Below are 12,704 nucleotides of genomic sequence, written 5' to 3' on the forward strand. Positions count from 1 at the left end.
CAACTTGCCTAATATTTCTGCACTCCCTGTATAATGCAAATTGACACTTTTGTTGATAAATCACATACTAATTCTTCTTCTTTGTCTTCTTCTTTTGGCTGCTCTCTTTAGGGGTCGCCCCAGCGAATCATCTGCCTCTTTTCTTCCTCCCTGGTGCTCCATATTCCGCATCCTTTATCCAACATATCCACTATACCTCCTCTGCACACATCCAAACAGTCTCAGTCTAGTCTCTCTAACCTTATCTCCAAACTACTGTCACGCTGATGTATTCATACCTAATCTTATCCATTCTGTTCACACCCTTCTCCAAGGGTCTGCCACGTCCAGCTTGGCCTTCTGTGTTTTTATCAGTGCCACCATCTCCAAACAATACATAACACATCATATGAGGTCTCACCACCATATTTTATTCTTTCATCTACAATATTAGAAAGAAACACAAATTAGACAAAGATGTGTGAGCAAGCACCTGGTGAGTTTAGGAAGGAAAAACACTGTAAAAGCAGGAAGAACCTCCAGTCCAAAACCAGACTCAGGGAGGTTCTGCACACAGTTGGAGACAGAGTTTAATCATTGATAATGGTTAAATGCAATAGTGGTGTATAAGCACATTGAAAAAGAAAAGCTGCAAGTGAAGAAGAAAGTCTCAGTGCAACATGAAAAGACCCTCACCTCCACACACACACACACACACACACACACAGAGCAGGCCAAGTCTATTGCAGCATAACTAAGACATGGTTCAGGATCACCTGATCCAGCCCTAAATAAAACCTTTATTAAAAAAGAAAGTTTATTTTAGCTTTAAAAGTAGAGAGCAGCTGTCTCACGTATGCAAACTGGGAGCTGGGAGACTCCTGACTTCTTCATACAGTATCACAGTAATTGTTCTATCAGGTGGTTTTAGGGTTGGTTTTATGATTAATCCTCACAGGAAGCATGCAGCTCTCATACACCCACAGAAACCAGGATATACCACAAGCAAAGATTTTAAACATTCAGGTTTTTGAGTTTACTTAAAGGACTTCAAGTAACATCAGTCATTTGCAAAGTACTTAACTCTCTGAAAGAATAACATAAATCACAAAAACCGCAAATAAAGACTTATTTTCAGTTATGGGATCTAGGGCAAATCGTGGTTATTAAAGAGGAATAGTAAACATAGATAAGCGTATGAGGAAAATGATAAAATGTAAAGTTTTGGTCTGTTTTGCACAAATTACTACAACAATACACTGAAAAGGCAGAGTACACATAATATAATAGGTCAAAGTCATTAAAATAACCAAATGGAAAGACACAATTAAATTCAAACTTGTAGTGTAGATAGATAGATAGATAGATAGATAGATAGATAGATAGATAGATAGATAGATAGATAGATAGATAGATAGATAGATAGATAGATATTAGCTGCATTCTGTGAAGCTCTTGAGACATTTTAATGCTTCATAACAGCAGAACTTTAGCTTTTGTATTTTTAAAAGTGATGACAGTAAGGCTAAACATCCTCACAGCTAGAGCCTACCATCAACAGTTAACTATTCATTACTATGACAATATGGTGCAAACAGGCACCGAAGTTGACGAGCTCTGAACTTCATGCTATCTTGAGGCAGTGTGTCACTGAGGATTTTCGACCACTCGGTGCACTGAAAGTTACCCTGTCTCCTTTCCCTTATTTAAAATGAAAAAAAGTACTATGTGTTATAGATTCCATAAAGATGAAACTACATTTCTGGGATTGACACCCAGTAGCCCTGCAGTAAGTGATTGTGCCATTATCCTCATGATTCGTCTGAACAGGTTGTTTCAATGTAGTTTTAAGTGCATACAGGGTGGGTTAAATGTGCTGTGTGCTTGGCCTGGCTCCTGCTGTCAATCAGCAGCAGTTGGTTATTCTTGTGGTAAGAAATCATTTCATCCAGGCTGTTGAAAGTCTAAGAGAAAGCAGAAGATAAAGAGAGAAGTGTGATTAAATTATGCCCGGAATTCTTCATAGGCTTCAGTAACTCCTGAATTTTTATATCCTGCTTTGTCTTTTCACCTCTTCGTTCTTTTTTCCTTCCTTTCCAAGGGCATAGGCTTTAGTTTCCACCAGGAAGCGAATGGGAACATTGTACACCTTCTGCTGGTAAAGCACGGCAAGGGTGTAGGGTTGGTGAGTGCTCTGGGCAGAGCTGTATCGGATGAGAAAGGCACCGTCCTGCAATAAGGAGAAAGGGAGGAGAAGAAGAAAATCTAATAAATAAAACTAGATGTAAAAGAACATCTTAGGAAACCTTGACAGATATGAAAGAATAGTCAAGCAGGCTACAACTAAAACTGATAAATGGATGAATCGTGGAATGAATTGGGGGAATGTAAAAAGACTCTACATGCATAAGGGAGAGTAAGTGGAGGAAATGGAAAATAAATCACTGCCATGGAGCCCTGAAGCTGTCTGACTTAGGTTTAGCTTTCGTTTGAGTTTTATGTTTGAGTGTCAGCGAGACATACCATCATTATTTTTTTTATATCACTTTAAAACTACCAGGTTTACCTTGTTGATTCTCTGTAAGAGATCCTCTGCTGTCTTTCTGTTGCAGTCACCAGCAAACCATTCTCTATCCTGAAATATAAACATACAGCAGATATATCAATAAGAGAATCAAACCCACTTTAATGCAGGATTGTTTATATAGTATAATCACAACAACAGTATTGAAGTCACTTCAATACTGTAAGGTAAAAAACTGAAAGTATTCAAGGAGGGGCAGCCAATCAGCTGGGACGTGAGGGGAAAGACACAAAAAGAAAGCGAGCATAGGGAGACAGAACAATGTGAAGTATAAGTGCATTTACTAACCTTCTCTACATGAGGACGAATTTGAACTATACTATTTACTAAATCATTACATTTCGTAGTAAATATTCTACTACATGAATGTGAAGTTTACCAGTCATTTCTCAAATTAAGATTTTCTGTTTAAAAATGTTTCTCATGCATCTCAAACATCTCAAACTTGGTTAAATGTTTGGTTCTTATATAACACTTCTCTACCTGCGCACCTATAAAACATGTCTCATATATCTATTGAAATTTGCTATGCGTAGATATTTGGGATTGTGTCTCCTTCGATAAGTGAATGTGTAAACCACTACACTAAGAATGATATACATATATAGAGAGATTTTCTTTTCCTCAATAAGAGAAATTGTTTTGTTTTGTTTTTGGGTTGTTTTTTTTGGGGGGGGGGGTCTTTTGAATTCAGGATTTTTGATTTTCACATCATTGTATAAGTACTTTTAGCTAAGTTACAGTTCACCTCTTACCTCCAGGCTGTTATGTCTGGTTACCCTCATACCACCATAGGAGGCTTAAAACACATAAAGATAAGTTGTTTGTCAAGCACAAGTTCATGGGAAATCTGTATTTGGCAACAGTCAAATGTTTTGTTGGTTGTTTTTTGTTTGTTTGTTTTGTTTTGTTTTTTCGTTTTTTAAGTATGATGAAAACTGTGTTTCGATTACATCAAAGTGCAAATATAAATATACTCAAAATGATCATCAGTCACCCCTTTGGATTTAATAGAGACTTAAAAAAGAAAACTGAGCTTACCCACAGGCTTAGTGTCTGGTATTGGGGGATTTGGAGGGCTGAAAAATAGAAAAGAAGGCTAACATTAGACACTAACTTTAATTCTGACATGCACACACTTGCAGGTCTTGTGGATGGGGGTCAGCTCTAGTGATAACCTCAGGGTCAGGTGCTGTGCCAGAAAGTGATAATCCACCCAAAAAAAATCATTGCCTGTATTTAAGGTGTAAATTATTTGTTGGCTTACAATCTGTGAAATACACATCAAGTATATGTATCATTAACGAGATAAAGGCATTCTGAGCCTATCACACGTTAGAAGTCTATAAAGAAGTTCTAGAAGTTCTATAAAGATGTGTTTTTGGGAAGAAGGGAGTGGTTTGATTGTAATGTAGGTACAATAACCCAGTGTCATAACAATACCTGTAAAATGTGTCATTTCTTTACGTTATATATAATCCCTTCATATACTACAGTCTACACTAACATAAGCAATGACATTACACTTAAAAAACACATCTGAAATTACTTTTTGGCACAACACTAAAGAAATGTCAAAAATTGCAGTTCCTTTAATGGCCACTTGAGGCTAGCACTAAAAGTGAGTGAATCCCTACAAATTCCCAATGTAACAGCAGAAGCAAGCAGCGGTTTCCTCATACAGAACAACTGTAAGAAAAGAATAATACTTTCTGTGAGTCCATTAGGGTCTCAGTGAAGTAAATTTCATCATCATACAATTATGGTGTTCCTGAATAACTTTGAAATTTGAGTTCCCAGTTGCAACTGAAAGTAAACAGTAGTAAAACCATAAAACGTTTGTGTATTTGTGACTCACTAAATAAGCCATATGCATGCTATGCTGTAATGCTAGTGACACATGAACAGCTCTACCTATCTTAAGAACCAAAGCGGACATAAAAGAAGTAAAACAAAATCACCAGACATGCATGTGAAGCTGACTTTGAAGGAAAAAACCACCCAATTAAGATGTTCCCAGAATGTTTTAGTCACAAGTTGTACAATATATACACAGTATAGATAGATGCACAAATTCTTTGTATTTGTCAGCTCTTACCTGGCTTTAGGTTCCTTCAGGATTGCTGGCAGATGCGGCTTAGCACCAGGAATTGGTGGAGGGGGCTTTGCAAAAGTGGGACGTTTCTCTTCTGCCGAAGGACCTATAGAAGCAATGTATGTACTCCTTATATCTTTTGACTGTGAGCTGTCTGGATCTATTTAATTAGCAAGGAAGATGTGGTTCTGACCTCTTTTTCTGTCCTCTAATGGAGGCAAAACAAAATTCTGGAAAAAGGGAATAAATGTTACTGCTGTGTCATACCTGTAAGTTTAATTTCAGACACTGGAAATGGGAATATGGGGTAAGAATTTAAAAATTCATCTTGTATCCTGACAGCTTACTTTAAATCAGGACCCAGCTTAGCATAAGAAAATTAAAGATGAAGCACAGAGATTAATAGACACACTCACAGACTTATCTCTGGGAATTGAAGGCTTCTTCCTGCAGACAGTGAGAGGGCTAATGTTTATTGCATATTTACTACCAGGACTTTAAAACATAATTTCCCTATTATAAATACCATATTTGCATTAAAAAATGCACATGATTGTCTAGAATGCACAGCTATAAAGACATATTGTATCATAGCTTGCCTGCAAATAGGATGAAAGCTGCTTTGAAACAGAGTGAGATGAACTTACAAGGGTATTTGAGCAGGTGCCGGTGTCCTGGGAGACAGAGGCATCTTCATGGGCCCACGCGGGGGAGGAGAGCAAGCTGGAGAGAGGGGGGAAAGTAAAAGTAACTTCCGGTTTTCAAACACTTTCATATAAACTTGTAATCAATGCCTCAGAACTACTGCCTATGTAGTGTGTTTGAACTTACCTGCTTCTGGTTCTAAATAAAGGTCATCATCATCATCGTCGTCCTGTAACGCAAACCAACAAATATGATATGCAAAGGGGCATTAACCTTCTCCATACAGAAGAAAACATCAAATTACATTCATGCAGCTGTGCAGGTATTATTGGCTTTTGGTATTAGTGACTTATCTAAGATTTAATGTTCATGTAAATGTTTATCTAGGCATGGTTGTTGCTTCACACTAAGACAGTCCGGAGTTTGACCCCACCATCTGACCGGGACCTTTCTGTGTGGACTTTGCATGTTCTCCCCATGTTTGTGTGCATTCTTTCTGGCTACTACAGAGAAACATGCAGTTAGTGGGTTTAGGTTATTTGGTGATTCTAAATTGCCTATGGGTGTGAATGTGCGTGCGAATGGCCGTGTCCTGTGACACACTGGCGACCTGTTCAGGGTGTACCCCGCCTCTTCCCCTATGGTAGCTGGGATAGGCTCCAGCCCCAGAATACCCATCCATCCAGAAGAAGATGCATGGGTATTGGTACATTTATGTAGTTGTTGGTGTAGCAAAAGACAACTGACTGCTTATAAAAGGCCCTTAAGAAACAACAGCCCCCTCTGAGTGCAGACATGTCGTGGGTGACTCCTTGCATCTCCCACACACACACTCAAACTGACACTCTTTTGTGTGTATATTATTACACACAAAAGAAAAAGAAAACATAATAATGTTTAAGTCACCGGTTCTTCAGTTGGATCCAGGTACACATCTGAAATGCAGAAAAAAAGACTAGTGATCTATGTTGCCATATCACAAATATACAGTGGTGATGCTTACCAGCATGTGCACACAGAATGAAGCACCTATACAGTAAGTAATTAGAATAATCCTTAACCTCCTAAGACCCGAACTCTTCCACGGCATGCATTTTTAATTTCTCTTTGATATTTGGGCAAATTGGGGCCCGATGAATGTAAAAACAAAGAATTATCAGATTTTTTTTTTACCTTATTTTTGTTTTTAAGAAAAATAAGAGCCACATCTGAGGATACTTATTTAAAATTTTGATAGAACAGTAGCAGTATAATGTCCTCATAAGTGGATATCAGGCCCTTGCAGAGCAAAATTGAGTATTTTGGTCTAAATAAGCTAAAATGTGATGTCCACATACAGTATGTGGACGCCAGGTAGGAGCTTAAGTTAGTCGTCTGTTTACGACACAGCACCAGCAATGAAAGTGACTACCACAAATCTATTTTACCTATGTAACATACTTAAAATACGCAATATTCAAATGAAAAATAGGCCTGTTTACATTTTCAGATTTTTTTTTCTACTTCACTAAATATTAGCATCAACATCCTGGTCGTTTTCCCATTTTACACAGCAATCAGTGTCAGCTGAAGCTCTTCGTTTCCATAAGAGATGCATCAATACAAACTGGGGTGAGCAATGGAAAAACCCATTCTGCTTAAAAGCATTTTCCCAACCCAAAATTATTAAAAAAAAACACCGTATGTAATATGATTTATATTTGAGTGAATGTATTTGAGTGTAGATTGAAAGGAAAAAAACTGAGATATTCATCATTTTGAAATGCAGAAGATTGTTCTGAGGCCTGCAGTTTTTGGGTTCTTGCATCTTATTTTGTAATGTTTAATATGCAGCTCAGTGGCACTACAGCAGGTGGCACTCTCCTCTTTGTTTTGCTCACAGCTCCAAATTATGTTGCTGCTGGAAACATCAAGCAGAGGCTACAAGTGTTTGGCAACCTGAGTTTATCAAGCAGCTTTTGGAAATACCACATCGCTAATAAACTCATAAACACAGTATAGTCTTCATTAATATTATTATTATTATTATAAGAAGTAGTAGTAGAAGCACCCATATCACCCCTTAAAGAATCTTCCTCACAGTCAGTTTTCACTCAGTTACACTCTGGTGCGCTCTTCCTTTAAAATAATATTTTGTGTTGGTGCTGATTACCTTCCTCTACAGGGACTGTCTGAAGCGGCATCTTCTTCCTCCCTGGCTTATCACTTCTAATGACCTCAGGTGCTGGAGAGAGATAAATGTATTTATGTGATTCATTAAAGTACACAAATGAAAGCGTAAAAATGTAGAGGGGGAAAAAAGGACTGATGAGATTTTAAAAAATCATCAAACAGAGCTGAGTCACTTACGTTTGCTGATGGCATCCTGCCGTTGCGAAGGTTTCCGAATGAAAAAAACAGTTACAACATGGTAAAACATCTATGTTGACAGGCACAAAGAAATAGACCCTGAGCTTTTATTACCGAGGATTTGCTTGGTCTGGGTGGAGGTGCAACCTGCCTCGGTGTTACACCAGGTTTGGAAGTCCTCTCTGCAAAAAACAGAAAGAATTTCAGGGGAAAAGACCGTGTTTCACTGTCTGCGGTATCTGTGCTGAAGTTTGCCAGACTCAGATGTTACCCAGATAAACATTCTCCTCCACTGCTCTCGGTGGCACTTTGACAGCCGGTCGCTCACAGGGAGGAGCTTCATACATGTCGTTGTCATCATCCTGCCGTGAGAAAAGGTTGGTAATCTTAACAATCTTAACAATTATTTCCAAACAAACTATAAAACTTTAATATTTTAGCAGTATGGCTGCCATGAGATAGACTGCTGTTCTGTTCAGTGTGTACCCTGCTCTAATATTGTAAAGCTATTTAGTTTTATCATGATAAAGCATTGCTGCGTATTGTTATTATTAAGACCGGGATGTCTGCTTGATTGTGCGTCAGCTCCCTTCACAATACGTATTGTTTTTGGCCTATTCAGTACTTAAATCCTGCCCCTAAAAATGCCCAAAACTTGAATGAAAAAGTACAAAAATATAACAAACCTATTATAAACCACACACACGCAATTTAAGAACTTGTTCTCTTCCTACTTACAAATTCGTCCTCCGGCCACCCAAATGCTGCATTGTTATCTGTAGGACACAAGCATACATGAATGAACATAAGAGATGTACAAAAGGCATCAAAGCAGCTTTAATAAAGTGAAAACAAATCCCACCTGTCCTCCTAGGAGGAGCTGGAGGACTGAAAGGAAGAAGGGAGAAAAGACATGGACAGAGAATACTTTAATACAATAAGCATTTAGCAGGAAAGAATGAGAATGAATGAGATTTCTGTCTTGGTCATGATACTCACAGGTTCTTCAGTCTTCCAAAGAAACTCTGAAAAACACCAGAAACCACAGAAATTAGTGAACAAATACCCAGATTTCATGAGACGAGTAGATGCAGAGCGACAGAAACACAGATATTTAGCTGTCTCTATGTGACACAGCCCATTATTCTTAAACTGCATGCTTAATGATTTACTTTCAGTTACTTATCAGCTTCATCTATCTGTCTGAGTCAGTTTCCCTCTTTGGATAAGGTCACATAACAATGGAGCTTTATTTGGTACAGAAAAGGAGACAAAAACACAGTACAAAATAGCACCTGAGGTATCACTGTATCATTTTACACAGGATGTAAATACTTCAAAATGTTTGTAGGGTATGTTTTTGTGGTGTAATTTACTCTCAGAGATATATTAATCTTTTATCTGCCAATATAATATATGAAAATACAGTAGGATAGGACACAGTTCTGTAAACAATCATATAAGAATATCTATCTTTTAAAACTTCCCAACATTAAATAAAAGACATAAAATTGTCTTTTTGCAATTACCTATAAGCGCTTTCACTGGCCAAGCATACACTGTTTTTTCTGTAGACATTAAATAATTATTATATGACATAATTTGCTTGATAATCTAAAGCTGGTTTTTCTTCTTTCCTGAAACGTGCCTCCTTTATTGTCCATAAAGCCCATGATTACAGAACACCTGCTGTATTCACTGTTTCCACCACCCTAAACATAAAGTCCCATAAAAAAGAAAGTTTTCACAGGGCAAGTATGAGCAGCTCTGTAAAAGCAGAAGTTTTGGCAATTTGTTTCTTTACAGTTTTCACGATTGTGTTAACACAGTGTGACAATCTTCCCAGACATGGATGTCCCAGCAAATTCACTCCAAGGTCTGACTGTGCAAAGCTCAGAGAAATGGCCAAATCCCAGGAGCTACATCTGTGACTCAGCAGGTGTCAGTTTTCATGATAAATGCCAAAGCTTATAACAGTACTATCCTGTATCGTATCCTATGATGCACAGTGCCACATTTGGGAAACCAAACACAGCACATCAGCTCAAACAACTAACTGCTGCAAGTGTGATGATTTGGGTTTGAAGTGAGTTTCAAATTGCCGTGAACAGTGAGGGTGCTGACGAAAAAAGAAAAACAAACCTGCTGCAAAATCAACAACTTCAAATTCAACTGACATTTACAGCTCCCCACATGGACAAGCAAAATAAGCTTTTTTGGTCACATTAGACAAAGATTTAGCAATTTGGCCACAATATTAGGAAGGACATAAAGGTGAGGCTTTCAAAACTAAGGACACTGTACCACCTGTCACACAATTTGTTGGAATAATAGAGAATGAATTCTTCAACTTCACTCCAAATCAAACAGCAGACAGTTAAAACTTGGTTAAGTTGGATGTTCCAGCAGGGCAATGATCCTCAAAACACAACAAAACTGGTTTTGGACTTGATAAAGCGGGCTAACATTGACCTTCTGATGGCAACCCATCTGAAAATTTGTGAGCAACACTTAAAAGCAAGGTCTGTGCCAGGAAGCCAGCTAGTGTAGATAGACTCTACCAATTCTGCCGTGAGGAGTGGTCAGCCTTGAAGACAGACTATGCTTGGTGAAGGTTAACAAAAGTGTCTGGTTGGCGTCCAGCTTGATTTGGAACATTTAACCAAATACCAGCAGGGTCTATCAATATTTTTATACTTTTGACCCTGTGTGCATTAGAATAAATTGGACTTTTTGCATCCAATTCTTCTTTTTTTAACTGTGTATGTTATACAATCATTCCCACCTGAAAAAAGGAGCAGTTTTTAAAAAGCCAAAACTGCCATGACATTCATGCCCATGATGAAGATATGTCAACTTTTCCCAACTGTATCCTCATGAATGATCTGTCTGGCTTTTGATTGCTGCTACATCTTATTCAAAATAAGCTTTGAAACAAAAGTGTACTAAAAATATTTGTGAAATTCAAGTTTATGTGTAGCTGTTTACAGCTGAGGTTACAGAAGACGGTGGAATTCACTACAAAAGTAATATCAGGAAGTTGAGTTCGTCCCAGTGCGTGAGGCAGCTGTAGAGGAAGTGCTGATGTAATGTAAATGATGATAAACAGGCAGGGAGAGATCACTTTCTGTCTGTACACACAACACGTCAGGAACCAGGTGTTTCAGTCCTGATAAATGAGGAGCAGGGGAAAGGTAATAAAAAAGGAGAAGTAAATCACTAGTCAGCTATTCACGACATTCTCTCTAATCCCAAGCATGTCTACATGTTAAGGCTGAGTTAGGTTACAGTGACAATGCTAAGGTTTGTCTTAAAATAAGAGCGGTGTTAAAACGCTACCTGTAGATGAGAAATTTTATAAAAAGCGGAGCATTTGAAAAAAGTGGTGTCAGAGTCTGTGGGAGTAAACAGGAGGAAAGAGGAAAAAGTCACGCAGCTGTGGAGCGAAATCTGATGCAAACAAGGACTAGACACGCATTATTCAAATAATACACTATTCATCTGTTATCACGAGCAATTATATTTGATAGGAATTAAAAAATACTTTTCATCTCAGAAACTATCTGCACAAACAGCTGCCATGAAATTTAACATTTGTTTAAGGTGGAAAGATTATGTTCTGCCTTTTCTGTACTAGTTATATTGCAGTCAAACATCAAAAGCTGGAGCTCGCCTTTGTGTTTAATGTTTGTTAATGTACAGAAGAATGTACCTGCAAGAACTGTTTGCTAAAAGCAAGAGGAACTTGAACCCTGTTGAATCACATGTGCAAAGAGACTTTTTGTGTTGCCAAAATACTTCTGTAGCTCTATGTCATTTATACAGTATGAGCAGATTTTATGTTTAGACATAAAAGAGTTAAACGTGCAAAGATTTCAGTTCGAACGTCAGTCGGTGTCTCTACAAGAACCTCAGAGAGAGTTGGGAACGTCTCCACTAAACTGTACAAAAAGATCACAACAACAGTCGTTTAATTTCTCATGAAAACCAGGAAGTGAAACTGAAGCGCAAATTAAAAATAGCACCAAACCCAAACTGTGATTCAGTGTTTGATCCAACAAAATCTAATAACTTCAGGAAACCATCAAGCAACACACAAACTTGTTTGATTTGCCAGAGGACATTTATTTGGTCGTTACAGATGCCTGCAGGTAAAAGTTTACCTTCAACGCTAGTTTTCTGGGATATTTTCATTGTTTACCCTTTAAACTCTCATACAATCACATCTTTAAATTGATCTCTGCCGTCGTATCTTTCCCACAGTCCGAACTCCAAAGAAGAAATAAAGGTGAGCTAAAAATAACTACATGGAAGTTTTACAGTGGGCCTCGACAACACCTGCTCGCTTCCTTCTCACTCCACCCAAAGTTATCAGACCATAAACCAAAATATAACAAACTTAATTAAACAGTACTTTACCATTTTCACGACTTGGGGACCCGTCTCACAGCTCAAGTCATGAGGATATGTCTTTGTTTCGGTCCTTGGATGCAAATGCTTTATAGATTAAAAGCGTGTGAGCCAGAGACCGTGTGAATCAGCTCTAGCTGGACTCATTTGCATTTCCTACCTGTAACAGTAAGAGAGACAGCCTCACCTGCTGCTCAAATGTCTGCCTTTAACTGACCTCCTGCACAGCTTGAACATGGCTCCAAATTTCCCTACCTAACAGTCATATAACCAACTGAAATTGATGATTTGTTGCAGGCAGCAAAGGACATTCTCTTTGTATGCTGTAAAAATAAAATATTAACACAGTATATATGTATTTAATGAAGCTATTACTCCTAACTAAATGATAGGACCTCGTTTAGCATGTGATGTTGAAGATACTTTTATTTACTTTATTGAACCTCCTGGAGACAAAATGCTGGCATCATAACTTTAGTGATGCCATTTCTTCTAGCACTATTATAAAAGAAAACTGTTGTGTTTTTTTAAACTAGGAAAGTGAAGGTTTAAATAATGCTTCGGTATGTTTTGATGAATCATCACTCACATTTGGTGTGTAGGAATACACTGGATTATTAAAATACAAATGCCTTTACATTG

The 12,704-nt window shown here is 37.9% G+C and overlaps 2 protein-coding genes across 2 annotated transcripts; both read right to left on the minus strand.

Moving 5' to 3' along the window:
- Positions 1 to 1,505: 1,505 nt before the first annotated feature.
- LOC102199006 (B-cell linker protein) lies at positions 1,506 to 5,552 on the minus strand. Its single transcript, XM_005738207.1, has 10 exons — positions 5,490 to 5,552; positions 5,306 to 5,381; positions 5,075 to 5,105; positions 4,852 to 4,888; positions 4,662 to 4,764; positions 3,605 to 3,642; positions 3,319 to 3,362; positions 2,546 to 2,614; positions 2,051 to 2,209; positions 1,506 to 1,943 (listed from the first exon to the last, which is right to left on the minus strand). Exons 2-10 carry the CDS (start codon positions 5,353 to 5,355, stop codon positions 1,827 to 1,829), a joined length of 648 nt encoding a protein of 215 aa, XP_005738264.1. The 5' UTR covers positions 5,356 to 5,381; positions 5,490 to 5,552; the 3' UTR covers positions 1,506 to 1,826.
- Positions 5,553 to 6,200: 648 nt separating this feature from the next.
- LOC106456284 (REST corepressor 2-like) lies at positions 6,201 to 12,173 on the minus strand. The gene is made up of 9 exons (XM_013912154.1): positions 12,072 to 12,173; positions 8,652 to 8,677; positions 8,515 to 8,540; positions 8,391 to 8,428; positions 7,924 to 8,014; positions 7,767 to 7,834; positions 7,653 to 7,668; positions 7,456 to 7,527; positions 6,201 to 6,238 (listed from the first exon to the last, which is right to left on the minus strand). Exons 1-9 carry the CDS (start codon positions 12,072 to 12,074, stop codon positions 6,201 to 6,203), a joined length of 378 nt encoding a protein of 125 aa, XP_013767608.1. The 5' UTR covers positions 12,075 to 12,173.
- Between the last annotated feature and the right edge of the window lie 531 nt (positions 12,174 to 12,704).

The sequence above is a fragment of the Pundamilia nyererei genome, unplaced genomic scaffold (genome assembly GCF_000239375.1).
Source record: "Pundamilia nyererei isolate P.nyererei 1_Seehausen unplaced genomic scaffold, PunNye1.0 scaffold00082, whole genome shotgun sequence".
NCBI lineage: Eukaryota > Metazoa > Chordata > Actinopteri > Cichliformes > Cichlidae > Pundamilia > Pundamilia nyererei.